At 41.1% G+C, this 14,817-nt stretch overlaps 1 protein-coding gene across 2 annotated transcripts in view; it reads right to left on the reverse strand.

Annotated features, from left to right (window-relative positions):
- Positions 1 to 14,817, reverse strand: part of palld (palladin, cytoskeletal associated protein) — a 72,280-nt gene that overhangs the window by 10,473 nt on the left and 46,990 nt on the right. The window contains exons 1-5 of one of the 2 annotated variants that reach the window (XM_059340676.1): positions 11,259 to 11,392; positions 3,073 to 3,762; positions 2,193 to 2,337; positions 1,791 to 1,892; positions 392 to 430 (exon numbers count right to left, since the gene is read on the reverse strand). In XM_059340676.1, coding sequence (XP_059196659.1) covers positions 392 to 430; positions 1,791 to 1,892; positions 2,193 to 2,337; positions 3,073 to 3,557 — 771 coding nt within the window. In that variant the 5' untranslated portion in view covers positions 3,558 to 3,762; positions 11,259 to 11,392. Of the gene's footprint in view, positions 1 to 391; positions 431 to 1,790; positions 1,893 to 2,192; positions 2,338 to 3,072; positions 3,763 to 11,258; positions 11,393 to 14,817 lie in introns of those variants that run through there. The other variant, XM_059340677.1, reaches the window with a different exon arrangement.

Here is a 14,817-nt window from a genome sequence, read left to right on the forward strand (position 1 = left end):
TTTGATCCTGAACAATTTACTGAAGTTTAAGTATTTATTTAATATTAAGTTAACCATAATATTCTCAGTTATCATTTCTAGGAGTGGTTGACAATACCATGCATCTTATCTATAATGTTTAATAATGTTGAATATTCTTTAATAAAGTTATTTGTTTCAAGACTGCTGCCTCCTGAGTACTGTTCCATCATTATATCAGTGCCAATTTGGTGCACAACTCACAAAAAAAAGGTCTATTTTTTAATTCCAGTTCTGACATTTTCTATATCAGCTGCGAAATTGGTAATCTGTGAATTTGTTCTCTAAAATTGGCATCTGAATCAGTCTCAAAAATCCCATATCGGTCAGGCTCTAAGCGAAGGTGACAGAGAGAAACGAAGGTTTCAAACACCTTTTGAGGGAAAAATTCTGTATCAGATGACTTGTCTTCCTGTTGAGAGAAAAAAGGTGTTTTGTCTGTGTGTTGCACTGTCACTGAGCATCACACAGGGTGGCAAACACAGTTATTGTGTGTTTTAATGTGTGTGTGCGTGTTCAATCTTACCTGCTGTCAAATCAGAACATTCAAATTCACATGCCAAGGTATCAGAATATAATGTCTCATGATGCATTCAAGAGTTTGTGCTCAGAGACATGCAGTGCTGCAGTGCAACAACCAATCAGATCACTCCTAATGACAGACTGCAGACACAACTTGTGTTCTTGTGGTGTTCACTACATCTGCACTGTGACTTCACTTAATTAATCAGTGTGTGACAGTGTGTCATTCAGAGCCAGTTTCTCCTCCGTCTACATGCTGTCATCCGCCCTGATTTAAAGCAGCTACAAAGACTTTTTAACTGGTTGATTTGTTATTTCTTTAGAGTTATTGTATGTCTGTGTCTGATTCCTCAATAGTATTTACGGCACGCAGCCGGAAGAGCCTTTGTTTACATTTTCACAGGCGGTTTTATAAATAGTATGCTAATAAGTTAAAGAAGCAGGAGATTTTCTTTTTAGATAATTATATGTTGTGGTTATGGCTGATGAGCAAAAACAGAAAGAAAAGAACTGACCGAAAAAAGGGACAGTGATAGAGCACAGGCAAAAATATGAATCTAAAAATATTATTACTCATAAGCGGTGCTGGTGCAAATACTACCGCTTTTGACCACAGGGGCCGCCAAAAACACCAGAAAATTACTTTTCTTGTAGACAAAAATCTAAATACAATTTTAACAGATAGTGTCTTCCATGGGTGGAAATAAGTCATAATGAGGATTAAAATGTAGCAAACATTTGTGCAAAAAAAAAAAAAGAAATCCAGTTCCTCTGTGAATGAACAACTAACACTGTGTGGAGGTGCTACATTCTGACACTTCGTCAGAAAGTTTTGGTGGCTCACAGCTACACGATCATTCAAACAGTGTTACTCCACTGCCTGTTTGCAGCCACACTGGTTTCTACCAGTTTCCATAAACAGAGCTTTTTATGGAGGGCTCTGGAGGACTTTACAGTGTTTATACCCTGCTTTCATAACTCTTCAACAGTGTTTACAGGGACAGGGGGTGGGGGGTGTGCGCTCTGATTCAACAGCATGTTAAGGAAAGCCAGCAGTCATCAGAAAGGAATGAGTATCAGTGGACAGAAAAAAGAAAATAGAAAGGTGTTTGTGTCGTATGCATGCAGGTAAACACTGCTGGTGTGGACATGTTGCTCAAACGTTTCCATGCCTGTATGTACTCAGGTGAGTGTGTATGTGTGTGATTTCCCCCTCCAGGTGTGTGGCTCCTAATAAAGAGCCTTCGTACCTGCGTGACCGGCTCCTCCTCTGTATCCTGTGTGTTTAAGACTGTGGCAGCGTTGTCAGCACCCAGCAGTCTGCGAGCCATCTTCTCCTCATAGGTTAACCTCTGGAAGCAGGGATTAATGGGGTCAGCAGGGGTTAGTGTGTGAGTTGCACAACACACACTTATACACACCATCAGCTATGTATCTTGAGTTAATTATGGATGGAATTTAAATGGAGAAAACATGGATTTTATTGAGGGTGCATGGCACAAAAGCTTAAATACACTCTTTTTTCATAAATAGTTGCATAACTTGTTGGGATGATTGTTAATCTGTGTTACTGAACACGCTCATTCTTCTGATTGCCTGCAAACACACAGTTTCAGTGATGAAATTAAGCTAAAAGACTACCACACACACACCTGTTGACCATTGCTTATGCGCTCCTCTTTAAAGCGCAGTTTTCTCTCCAAGTCCTGGATGACAGCGTCCTTGGATCCTTGGATGTCAGAGTCAGAGGCCACGCGGGGTGTCCTGGTGACCGAGGGCTTCCTGGGGAACGCTTTGCTGCAAAACAAAGCAGAAACATTTGTCAGCATTAACGCCACGCTCCGTGACGCATGCACGTTATCACAACACGTCGCAATTGCCCTTTCCTCTCTAGGTTCCTTTTGCTCCCTCTCTGGCTCTCTCACATCCACCCTTATCTGGACATGTCCAGCTATAGCATTCCACAATGTGTCTTCTTATCTCTCACAACTGCAGCAGGAATGCCAGGGTGAGAGGGGGAGTGCAGGAGAGAGTGAGGGGCTGATGAAAAATTACTGGCAAAGAGTTTAAGGTGGAATGTCCTTGATGGAGGAAAAAAACATCTCCCGTCAGGATAGCCATCAGAAGAGGATTATCTACACAACAAGAGCTATTATTAGCTAACTCAATATGCAGAGCTCAAAGTCAAAATCTGTGAAGTGATAGATCTTGACAGCTAGCAACCTGAGGAACGTATACGAAAACTACGTATACTAGTATTTAGTTCACCTTTCACTCTGAGTGTGTATTTTCTTCTGCACCGTGAGAACAGGTTTGTGTCTATGTGTGCAGGTTTTGTTTAAAATGACTCTTTAGTTAGTGCTTTCCTGTAAACATGCTGTATAAAAATGTAAACATGTCATCTTCCATCTAGCAGACATCCTGCCTCGAGTTGCCAGCAGGTTTATCTGACAGGGAGCTCAACTCGCCTGAGACACACTATGCAGAAAGAACTTATAGAACTGATGTAACATGGCAGACATTGATACTTACACAGTGCCGTTGCCTTTGGGAAGGCCCAGGGCATTGACTATAGGACTGCCGGGGGAGGATGGTGTGGAGGGCAACACTGAGGACAGGAAGCTGGAGGCTGGAGATGGAGGGACGGAAGAGAACGGCGAGGACATATCTGAGTAAGCTGGAGACATGGACATGGGCGGAGGAGGCGGAGGTGGAGGAGGAGGAGGAGGGAAGTCTTGGGCGGGGCCTGATGGAGAGGACAGGTTACTGGAGCCGAAGAAGGGCGGAGGTGGAGGCGGGAAGGAAGGAGAGCTTGGAGACTCCACGCTGCTGGCCTTGGTGAAAGGGGGCAAGGTGACCCTGGTGAAGGGCTTGTGTGAGGTGGGAGGAGACAGGGGGGAGGACAGGCTGGACCCTGAGGAGCCAGAGGACTGGGTGACGTAGCCCGCCCCGCTCCCGGGGCTCTGGGCAGCAATGAACTGCTTGGGCCGGGCGTAGTTGAAGGTGCTGGCCTGCATGGTTGCGCTGCTCTCCAGCTCCTGGAAGGAGGGAGGAGGTGGGAGAGGTGGAGAAGGTGGAGCAGGTGGAGACGCTTCCTGAGCTGGTTGCTGGGGCAGAGGCGGGACTTCCTGGCTCTGCTGTTCCTGCTGCTGCTGCCAGTTGGCTGCTTCCTGTTGCTCCAACAGAATCTGATCCTGCAGCTGCTTCAGCTGTGACGCGTTTCTGCGAAGCAGAAGTACAGTCATCAGTGACAGTTATCAGAAACTAAAGACATCTTGTGTTTTCTTAAGGAATTTACATTCTTTACAGGGGGCGGGGGCGCTGTAACAAAGTAACACACTTGTAAAAATGTTACAAAATCATGCAGCTGTTGTCAATTTATGCATGACTCCACAGCCTGGTCTCTATCCAACTGTAGTCAGAACACAACTGGCAGAAATGTTGGATGCCAGATGTGAGCATAATCGATGTAGAGATTAGAATGCCAGTCAAAAGTGTTGAGACAGCCGAGGGAGGAAGAAACACCAGAGAGTGAACACTGGTGCTGTCAGAATTAACATTTTGAATTATTTTAATTATTTAAAAATATTTATTTATGAAACAAATAAAAATAGTAATGTATTTATTTTAATAATTAATATAATAATAATTTTATATATATATATACGGTATATTTATATTATTTCTATTAAGTATTTATTCATGATACAAATAAGTATAATAATGTATATATTTTGTATATATATTTTTTTTATTATATATTTATATTGAAGGAATAACATCACAATTTACAGTCGAAACAATGTATCACTACCTTCATTTCGCTTTTTTCCCCTTCATTTATAAATATTAAAAATAATTATTTAACTAAAAAAATAAATAAATGGCACAAAATACTACTTCTACTATAAAGCCTGCTGAGTTTTAAAGACATTTTGGCAAGGAAAGACTGGCATGGCCATTTTCAAGATATCTAAATGAAAATGGATTTTGGAATCTATGGTTCTACGCAAGAGACTCGCCTTTACTGACAAATGTCCATTATTACAAGCTACAAAACAATTAATTAGTGAACATGTTCCTTATTAAAGACATCAAGGATTTTAAGGATGTCATCAGCACAAAGTTTTCAAAAGGAGTTGAAGTGAACTGTTTTCCCTCTGCTCTGAAGGTGACAGCCTGTCAGGCCTGAGGTTCAGGCAGAGCAGTGTTATGTGGACAAATTGTGTGTTTGTGCTGGGAAGGAAACTGCTGCACCAGCAGCACCAACTGATAGGTTATCAGCCTTAAGCCTTTCACAAAGACTTGTTAGAAAGCCAGCCTGTTGACAATACATCAAGTATATGGTAAAGGAATCAAGAGATTAAGTTTAGCAGTGAGAAAAACAGCTCTGTTCAACAGTGCAGAGTTTACATTAATGCACTATGAACCGGTCTGAGGTGTGGTTGCTCGTGTCTGAACGGCATTGTGATGAAAGAAAAACACTAATGTAATGTTGTGGTGTGATTTTGCCAGGGATGGGTCCTGATGATGAAGTATTGTGTTTTTTCACAGAGGTGTGGCTGTGCAGAGTCTCCCCCGGCTTGGTTGATTCACTGTGTCACGTCATTGTGGGAGAGAGGGAGGTTAGACTTTTTTATATTAGTTTCTTGTAGCAGTGCTGAAACAAGCTCTCCATGCACCAGAAGGGTTTTTAAAGAAGACTAACTTTGAAAACCACAAGACACAAGTGAACTCTTAGAAGCTCTCCTTGAGGATCAGGAGGAGGACATGGGTGTTTGGGAAGTTATAAACCTTCAGAGTATACAGCTATGTGTACGTGAGACTGATGAGTTCTTCATAGGCAGCCTGTTCAGAATATACTGAGCATCCCACCAGGACCAAGTTCACGTGCCCAAATCTGTTCCAGATGTTGAATAATCAGCGGAGTCTTTGGACTATTTTTCATCTGTGAGAATGCAGAGAAGACCCCCTCCCTCTTGCCTTCCCCCCATATACATTTGCAAACAACACCAGCGAGTATTTCACTAAACTGACAGTTGTAGCGTAGTGTAACAAATCCACCACACACTCCAACAGCAACATGACTGATGAGTCTGTCCTAGCCAGTTATTTTGGTCGTATGCTCCCCTCAGAGGAGACTTCACATGCCCAAATAAATAGTCATTAATTCAAGACTGTTCATTGCGATCATTCCAGCTTATTGTAACCTGGTGCTCTCCTGGCTGACCGCAAGAGCACACAATCGATTCAATGCACCCCCCCTCCCTCTCTGTATACATTTTTCTTTACATTCTCCAAAGCTCTCCTGTTCAGGCTTCAACCAAAAGAGTGCTTTTACAGGAACAGTTTGGCAGCTTGCGAGGCTCGCAGCGCTCTGCAGCGGTTTGATTCCTTTTTTGGCTGTGTTTCTCAGAGCGTCAGGCACAAAGCACCCTGCCCGTCTGCTCCAGCAGAGAGGAAACACACTTAATTTCCTCACAGCCTCATCCCTCTCAAGCCGGCACACTGCTTTACTGCCTCAGCATGAAAAACCTCAGAGACCTTCACAGTTTTTAACCTATGTTTTTGACATTGGTAAATGCTGTAAATGTATTAACTGACATCAGCCCTTTGCCTTAAATGGTGCTCTTTGCTTTCTATGTAAAGAAACATAAACCTTCAATATATCACAATGTCAAACTGCAAATGTCTAACATTGTGTCATAACTAAGCACCAACCACCAGGTCTGAAAAGTGTCTTGAACTGGCATTCTTTGTAATGGCCAGCAGGGGGCGCCTCAACTGGTTGCAAAAAGAAGTCACATTGTAAAGAAGTGTATGAGAAAATGACCCTTCTTCTCACATGATTCATTACCTCAGTAAACATTTTTCTCATGAGTCTCAATCACTAGTTTCAGGTTTTCTTTGATTTTCTTTGTTGATTTTGTAAACAATGGTCCTATTTAGAGTAAAATAGACGATAAAGCAGGGTGTGCTTTGGGGCATGGCTACCTTGTGATTTACAAGTTGCTTTTCGTCTAAGATCTTTGACCCTCTAACCGTGTTTTTTCACTTTATTAAAGCTGACTGTAACATTTGGTCAAAGACTGACTGTGCACCTAGCTACCTAGCTAGAACTAGCTGCTAACTAAGCTTCCCCCTCTCGCACAAATACAGTTATTTCTTGCTTCAAAAAACAAGATGGGGATGGCCACAATACCAAACTTGAGGCTTCAAAACCATAGTCCACAAATCAATGGATGCAGTCACAGTGGCACTATCCATTTCTTTTATACAGTCTATGATCAAAAGTTTGTGTTGCTACACAATGAAGATATCCATCTGCATTAACATGTACTGACATTTGACTTGCATCTGAAAACAACCCGACATAATAGAATCTATTAATCTAATTTCTCAGATCAGATTTTCCTCTTGTTTAGACATTTGGCATACTTCATATCTGACAGCACATGAAAAGGTCAGCTTGTTTAATTTGCAGCTGCATGAATAGTTTTATGGCCCACTTAAGGATTTGCATCAAGCGTAGGTCATCTAAACTCTGTGAACCTCCAGCTCTGATCTCTCGGACCGCTTTGACCACAGAGTGCATGACAAGGCCTCTGTATGCACACTACTTCCTGCCTTTTCATCCCAGCTGTGCACTAAAACAGCCAGGCCGCTGCTAAAACCTGACCTGCGCCTTGTGTAAACTATTATAATGCATCTACAAATGGCTTGAGAAGCAGCACAGACGTCCATCACTGTCTCTAATTCTTCGTCTCTGTGGCGGAGAGGGTCCGAATTAGAAGGGAAGTGTTCCTCTGTCGCCATGCCAACGGCCCTGTGTTTTGCTGCGCCGGTCGGAGCCAACTGGCCCGCAGAGCGCCGAGCTCCGCTGAGAGAAAACGCTCCAGCTCCACTGTCTGTCATTCTGTAACACAGCATTACTCTTATGTCTCTTTCCCTCATTGAACCGACTTTTGGTGGTATAAATAGACAGAGCAGTTATGTGTTCCCCTTTTAATCCTGAAAAATACTTTCCTAGGGCTGGATCCTGTCTGTAAACTGTTTAGTGGGGAGGAAAAGAAAGAGGGGTAGAAAAGGCAAAGAGGAATCTGCTCTGGAGCAACTTTGTCTCTCCAGTTTCTACATAGAAAAGCTCAATAAACAGATCCAGGAACAGCTTTTAGAAGAAGTTCTTGGACTTATTTTTACTTCAGTAAAAGTAGAAATAATCAGTGGAGCTATACTCTGTTGCGAGTAAAAGTTCTGCATATATATATATATATATGACATTATTGGATTATAATTGTTGATGCATTAATGGGTACACCACTTAAATGTTGCAGCTGGTAACGAAGGAGCTCATTTTAACTACTCTACATACTTTGATGTAGCTTGTCAATATTTTTTCTGAATATATTTTGTATTATTCATCTGAATCGGAGCAAAAAGTGCAATATTTTCATCTGAGACATAGTGAATTAAAGTATAAAGTAGCAGAAAATGGAAATTAAGTGAAGTTCTTTAAATTGTTCACCACTTAAGCAGTAAATGTCGTGTTTCTGTTGTTATGAATCAGTCAGCTCAGCCCTGAGACATGCCAGACTCAGTGGGTCTTTACCAGCAGCATCTTGCTTCAATAAATGGAGACCTCAACATGTTAAATGGCCGTGTTTACTCGGTCCCGCTTGTTTGTGCTTCCTGAACAATAACGACCGGGGCTGCGTGAGAACTCGTCCACTGTTCCACGGAGCAAGCTGGGAGCATCCGCAGTTCCATCGTTAGCTCCGCAGCTGGCTGAAGAGCCGGAGCCGCTTTATTAGACTCGGCCAGCTGATGACAGGAAGCAGGCAAAGGGGGAAGGACAGGAAGTAGTTGAGTGTACATAAGCAGTAATGAGGGCTTTCCTTCTGTAAACAACAACATGAGGGAAACTAAGGACATGCCTGTGCTCTTTAAAAATCCTGTAGGTGTTTATAAACATCTAACAAGTGAGATTAGATGCATAAAATGAGGCATCGAGGCTGCGGAATGGGGAAAAAGACTTTTAGTGGGTGTTTGTGGCTAATTTAAGGCTATAGGCCCATTATGTGTTTGCATTACACCTCTGTATATTTGTTTCTGCAAACATCCGTGGCTTAGCAACAGCATGACCTTGCCATTTGTAAATGATTTATATCCAAATAGTCAAATTGAGCTCTGGTATCACACCTACAACACAAACACTGCATGAGATCATTGCACGCACAGGGCTTGACCCAAACTGTGACCCGGATCAGGAGATCATGAGAGAAATGCAACATTTCACCTTTCATCAAACAAAAACAAGGTGTTTCTTGTTTTTTTCTTCTTGCACCTACACACACCTGGTTCACGGTTTCCTCACTTGTATTATCCATCGAGCATTGCATCATCGCTTCAGTGCGTCAATGCAAACTCGTCTGATGCCCCCGAGCAGGAATCAATGTGACTGTAGTGACTAAGCTGATGTCTGACTGACTGTCACTCTGACAGACTGTGAGTAAGACTGGCTGTCTGTTTATACTGCTGGATATCAGGTTAGCTCTGAATTCTGACTGATAGATACCAAGAAGTTTTTTTGTTGTCATCTTTGTCTGAAAATGTGTCATGTTGGGGAAATGAGTCCTTTTGTCGCTTCAGATTTTAACTCTAATACAAGCAGGGTTGGGTCAGATTGCTTGGAAATAACATGTATCACCGCTTTTGAAATAAATTACGTAATGTATTGGAAAGTATTGCACTTTTAAGCTAAATTAAATGTCTCAAAACAATGCAAATAAAATGCATTTAGCATTTATTTCCAGTTACAAACACTGCCTGGCACAGACTACATGTGTATTGTGTGTTTTCTACAGCATGTGGGATGCTATTTTTTAATCACTGGCCACTTGCAGGACTTTGGTCAAGTCACCATTAACAAAACTGGCACCCTGAGAGGAATAACTTCCTTATATAAATAAACATATTCAGCATTAGTCAAGTAATCATGTGCCTAATGTAATCTGGGCTGATTGGTTACTTATTTTTTGTATGCTGGTTACTTTACATTCATGGGAAAAAAAAGTTTTTTTAAGAGCTGATATCTAGCCATTTTCCATGGTTTTCTTGATAATAACCAAAATCTAATCAAGAAAACCATGTAAATTGTAAATTGTACTGTTCCAAATGTAAAATGATGCACTCTCTTCATTTGTTTCTCACTCTCTCTCTAACACACACATCACTCTCCTGACTCCTTCCTTCCTCTCACAAGAGAAAGCAGACTCGCAAAGGAGACACTCCAAGTTTCCGAGAACATTTCAATATAATCTCACAGGCTGTCTGACCCCAAAAACCAGGCTGCTGCTGCCTCTGCTGCTGCTGCTGGCAACACACGATATCCAATATGTCTCACATACGTAAAATCGTTTTATTCTCCTCCTGCAGCTTCCATTCATCCACTTCTCCCCTGTCAGCTGACATGTTCACTCAGCCTTTGTTCTGCTTGTGTCCTTAACTTATTTTCAACCCCTCTCCTCCTCGGGTACCCCAGCCCCCCCACCCACCCCCTCCTCCTTTCTCCTCGTTCTCTCCGGCTCTAATTGCACACACACCACATAAAACAGAACCAGACTGTTTTCCTTTCCCCCTCTCTTTAAAACGTAGCACAGAGCGTTTTTCTTATTTCAGCCACACCAACAGCTCACGGCTGCTCCGCTCACCCACTTTCTCCCTGCCCTACTTTCTTTCTTTCATTCTTTTCCTACTATTATTTCCCTTCTTCTCTATCTGGCTCGTATTTCATACCCAAGTGTAGGTAAAGAGAAGGCTCTGTACAATCAGAGAGCCCTGCTTTTCTCTATAGACCTCCATCCATCCATCCCACTTCTCCCCCACTTCTCCGCCTTTTCTGTCCAAGTGATACTGAGATTTACTGATGTTTTTTCTTTCTCTATAGCAAGAATGCTGAAGACATTCTTCCCTGGATTGGAGTGGGAAAGACATTGCCATCAAATGGGATTAGCAGCAGGAGTGGAGAAGGAGGAGGAGGAGGAGAAGGAGGAGGAGGAGAGGCAGAAAGTGAAGAAGAAATCAGTCAGTGAAGGAGTTAGAGATGAGTAAGACCTGAGTTTTCTCACCTAACAGACTCTATTGTGTTAACTAATCCATTCGACTCCAGCGAGGAGCTCTGCAAACAAACCAACCTCGCCACATAAACACAGTCGGTCTGCTTTACAGACGCAACACTAGAAAGAAAACTTTAAAACTCACAATGATGCCGCTCTTCTTCTCTTTCTCCCCACAGCCTGAACTCACTACCTTTCCTGAGCCTCCAGCAAATGAATGGGTATCACACTCAGCCTCTCAGAAAACCACACACCCATTCTGAGAACATATGATTTAAACATTAACATGCTGAGCTGGTAAACCAGGAAAAAAATAGTCCTTATTCTACCTCAATCATTTGTCTTCTCTTTCTTCTTCTAATTCATTGACAAAGTGCTTTTTCAATAAAAAATATATATTTTTTTTAAAAATACAAAAGAACTATTAACACAATAATTTTCTTTTCAAAAGTTTGCTGCCTGGGAGCTCAAAGTACAAAAGTGACAGAAAAGCATCCTTAAGTTAATCTTTTATCCATTCCCTCATTATTCGATGAGTTCCACTCACTCTTACTCACATCTTACTCACATGGGTTGTCAGTCTACAAAAAAGCAAAGTTTTACCTTCAGTGTTGTGGTGTCGGTGTGCAGCAGCTCTGATATTCCCCTGCAGGAGAGTAAACTATGTCGCAGTGCTGTCCTGCCAGGTATGAGGAGCATATATAGAGCTCAGAGCAGCCAGACAGTGACAGACGCACTCGCTCTCTCACTCTCTCTCCGCATGAGTCAGTCTGTCTGCTAGCTCCTCCTCTTCACAATAAGAGCCTGCCTGAGACCAATCCCCTTCGGAATAAAAGCATACACTGCACTGAGTGACCGAGGAACTTCCCTCTGGGAGCCAGGAACCAAAAATAACAACAGCTTTTGGAGTCAAAGATAAAGAAATAATATCTCCTTTTGTGTGCAAATTATTGTTTCCTTACAGACTAAAGACTACAGAGACAGGATGATTGAGGGGAAAGAATGGAAGATAGATTGAAGAAATTAATCATCGAAATAATTCCTTCAGTTTCAGGTGACACAGATGAAATTTGTCTATTGTAAGGTAACATTTGAAACAACGCCCTTTCTGGAAATAAAATCCACATTCTGTGCACTCTTTATGGCCATGCAGAAATATTATCTACCCTTCAATTGTACACAGAGAACAGTGACTATTATTTACATGACGGGCATATGGAGCATAATAGTTTTATGTAACCAGTGTTTGGAAAGCATGCAAGCAAGTTACTGGAAGAAGTTGAACTATAGCAAAACGACCCAATGTCAGAGAGAGACTTTCTTGTGCGGTATAACCGCAGTGAAAAGCGGAAGCAAGAGCTCAACACAAGACAAAACATTAACCTTCCTCTTGTGTTCTGGTCGGCACAGACCTGTTTTAGGTTTTAAATGCCTAAAAGTACCACACAACTTTTGTGTATTGCATCAAGGCTTTTTGACTTTGCCAGGAACCTCTATTGAAACAAAATAAAACAAAATTTTACGAAACTATAAAATGTCCATCTTAACATTTGTGTTGTTTCAGTTATAATATAAGATTAAAAAACAATATTAAGTGAAATAAATACGGGTCAAAATTGACACACAAAAGATATTGAAACTAATCTTTTCATGGATACAGAAGCCTGGTCACACAGAGGTAAGAAACAAATTAGATGATAAATATTTGTTTTGAGGGTATTTTATGGATCATTTAAGACATGGGTCAAAACTGACCTGTTAACATAAGAGATATTACAGAAAGCCAACATAAGAGGAAGGTTAAAACAGTATAACTTAAAAACATGGAATAACATAAAAAGAAACAAGTGCCCTCATATGCACAGATCGACAATCAATTGTGGCTGCATTCAAAACTTTTCACGAAATGAGAGTTGGAGCATTTTATAGAACAATAACATCTGCCAGGGCAAAGGGGAACAAAAAGACAGGCAGCAGGATGACCTGTAGGGTCACTGACAATGCCAGAGGCACGCGACAGAAGCCTAGTGCTGTAAATATCATCTCAAGTTGTGAGATTGACACTTGCTGTCTTACACACTAGGCACATAACTCTGTTTAAGGTTTTACACTCCTGCACAGTAAGATTTCCAGTCCGAGCTGGTGAGGATGCTCTCGATTAGACATTGATAGAAGTTATCTAGGATCTGTGTTTTTTAGGTAAAAAGGGTTGGACTTAAAACAAGCCTATACTTAATTACTGGATGCAGTTATGTGGGTTGACTCGAAATAACAACTCTTGGTTTCACATGGGTCACGATCACGGGTCTCCTGGGTCAAAGTCTGGGTTTTTATAACCCACCTAGCTCTCCCTCAGTCCTGCGGGAGGTGGATGGGTGCATTTCATGCACAAGCTAAAGGGTGCCTTGTTCGTATTCAGACGCACCCAGAGTGACAAAACATTGTTCTGTGTTAAGTTTGGAATGAGACCACACTGAATGAACATTAAAAAAATAATTATTTTGTTTTTATAACACAAAATGAAATCCCAATTTTCAAAAATGATGGGACGTTGTGCAAAATGTAAATAAAAACACAGAATACATCAAATTCATGTCAAACAGAAAACTTCTGCTGCTAATATTGACTGTCTTGCACTATTACAACTTCTAATTTATGCATAACTTTGCTTCTACTTCTTACATTTACACTGATAATTTACTTTACTTATTCTTTTATTGGTTATTTTTAAATGTCTTCATCTACTGTGCACTTTATTTATTGTCTGTTTTAGTGCTAGGATAGGTTTGTCTCTATTTGTTTTGCCTGTGTACTTTACTGTTTACTTTAGTGCCAGAAATGTCTTGTCTTGTCTGCACCGTGGGATGGCTAGGAATAAAATCTTGATTACTTTGTATGTCTGGTACATGTGAAGAATTGACAATAAAGCTGACTTTGACTTTAACTTTGAAATTGAAAAGTGTATACATATACATTAAATACCTGTTCTTTATAGAGGATTGGTGAAAATGTGCATCATAATCATTACATTCTGTTTTTGATTACATTGTTGTCTCAACTTTTTTGGAGTCAGGGTTATAGCTTGTAGTTAACTGAAAAATGAAAAAAGTGGGGAAAAAAGTAATCTAACTTCTCTAATCATTGTGCAAATACAAATGCAGGTGAACTATCAGCAAGTTGCTTTAAAATGTAGTTTAACTAGTGGTTTGATTACTACACTCTGTGTACATGTGCAGCATATTGGACCTTTGGAACAATATGAGTAATAGAGACTGAGTGCAATCACTTCAATCACAACCACACAGATCTGGTTTCATTCACTGAAATATGTTCACAAATATTCAGTTTCTCAATAAAAGAATATTCTCCTTCATTTTTGTGGGATGAAACTAAACCTTTTTGGGAATCCATCATTTCTATTTTTGTGTGTAACGCCTCTATTTTTAGTCTGTGTGTTTTCCAGACTGCTGATGAGTCACGGTGTGTTGATGGGAGATGGGAGGCAGGGGATGTGGGGTGCTGTGTGCAGTTGTGTGTCTGTATATTGAGGAAAAGTCGGAGAGGGTCCTCGTCTCTCTAGAGGTGTGAATCATTCCCTGTATGTTGACTCATTGACACTTCGAGGCGAGTCAGAGTGAATCTCCTGAGCCGGTGACAGCAGTGTCATGAGATTAGGGTGTGTATACATTATTACAGCCTCTAATTAACATCTGCAAGTAGAAGTGGTGTGTTGGTCTGACAGGCAGTGTGTTTAAAACAAGGCTAGGCAACCTGTGGCTCTTCAGGCCATATGCAGTGGCTCCCTGTGGCTGTTACCAAAACATTTATATTAAATCAAATATTTGTTGACATTTTAATTTTAATTTAACATTGGTGTAGACCCAAATCAATTTGTATTCTTTGATTGTAAAAATGCTTATATACGGCATTAAAACATTATTTTTTCTTTGTTTTTGGGCAACTTAAATGTACATCATAGCTTACGAAAGTCTCCAGCCCGCCACCTAAACCTCTAAATTTTGCCAACTTCAAGTTTGGTTTTAAGTTTCCCTAGCTAGGTTAGCTTTTGATTCCAAATCTCCTGAGATATTTGTCAAGTGTAAAGCCTATTAGTAAAGCTGGTAGGCTAGTTTAGACTTAGTAGGCTGTTTTATCGTCATTG

Source organism: Centropristis striata, chromosome 9 (genome assembly GCF_030273125.1).
Source record: "Centropristis striata isolate RG_2023a ecotype Rhode Island chromosome 9, C.striata_1.0, whole genome shotgun sequence".
Classification (NCBI taxonomy): domain Eukaryota; kingdom Metazoa; phylum Chordata; class Actinopteri; order Perciformes; family Serranidae; genus Centropristis; species Centropristis striata.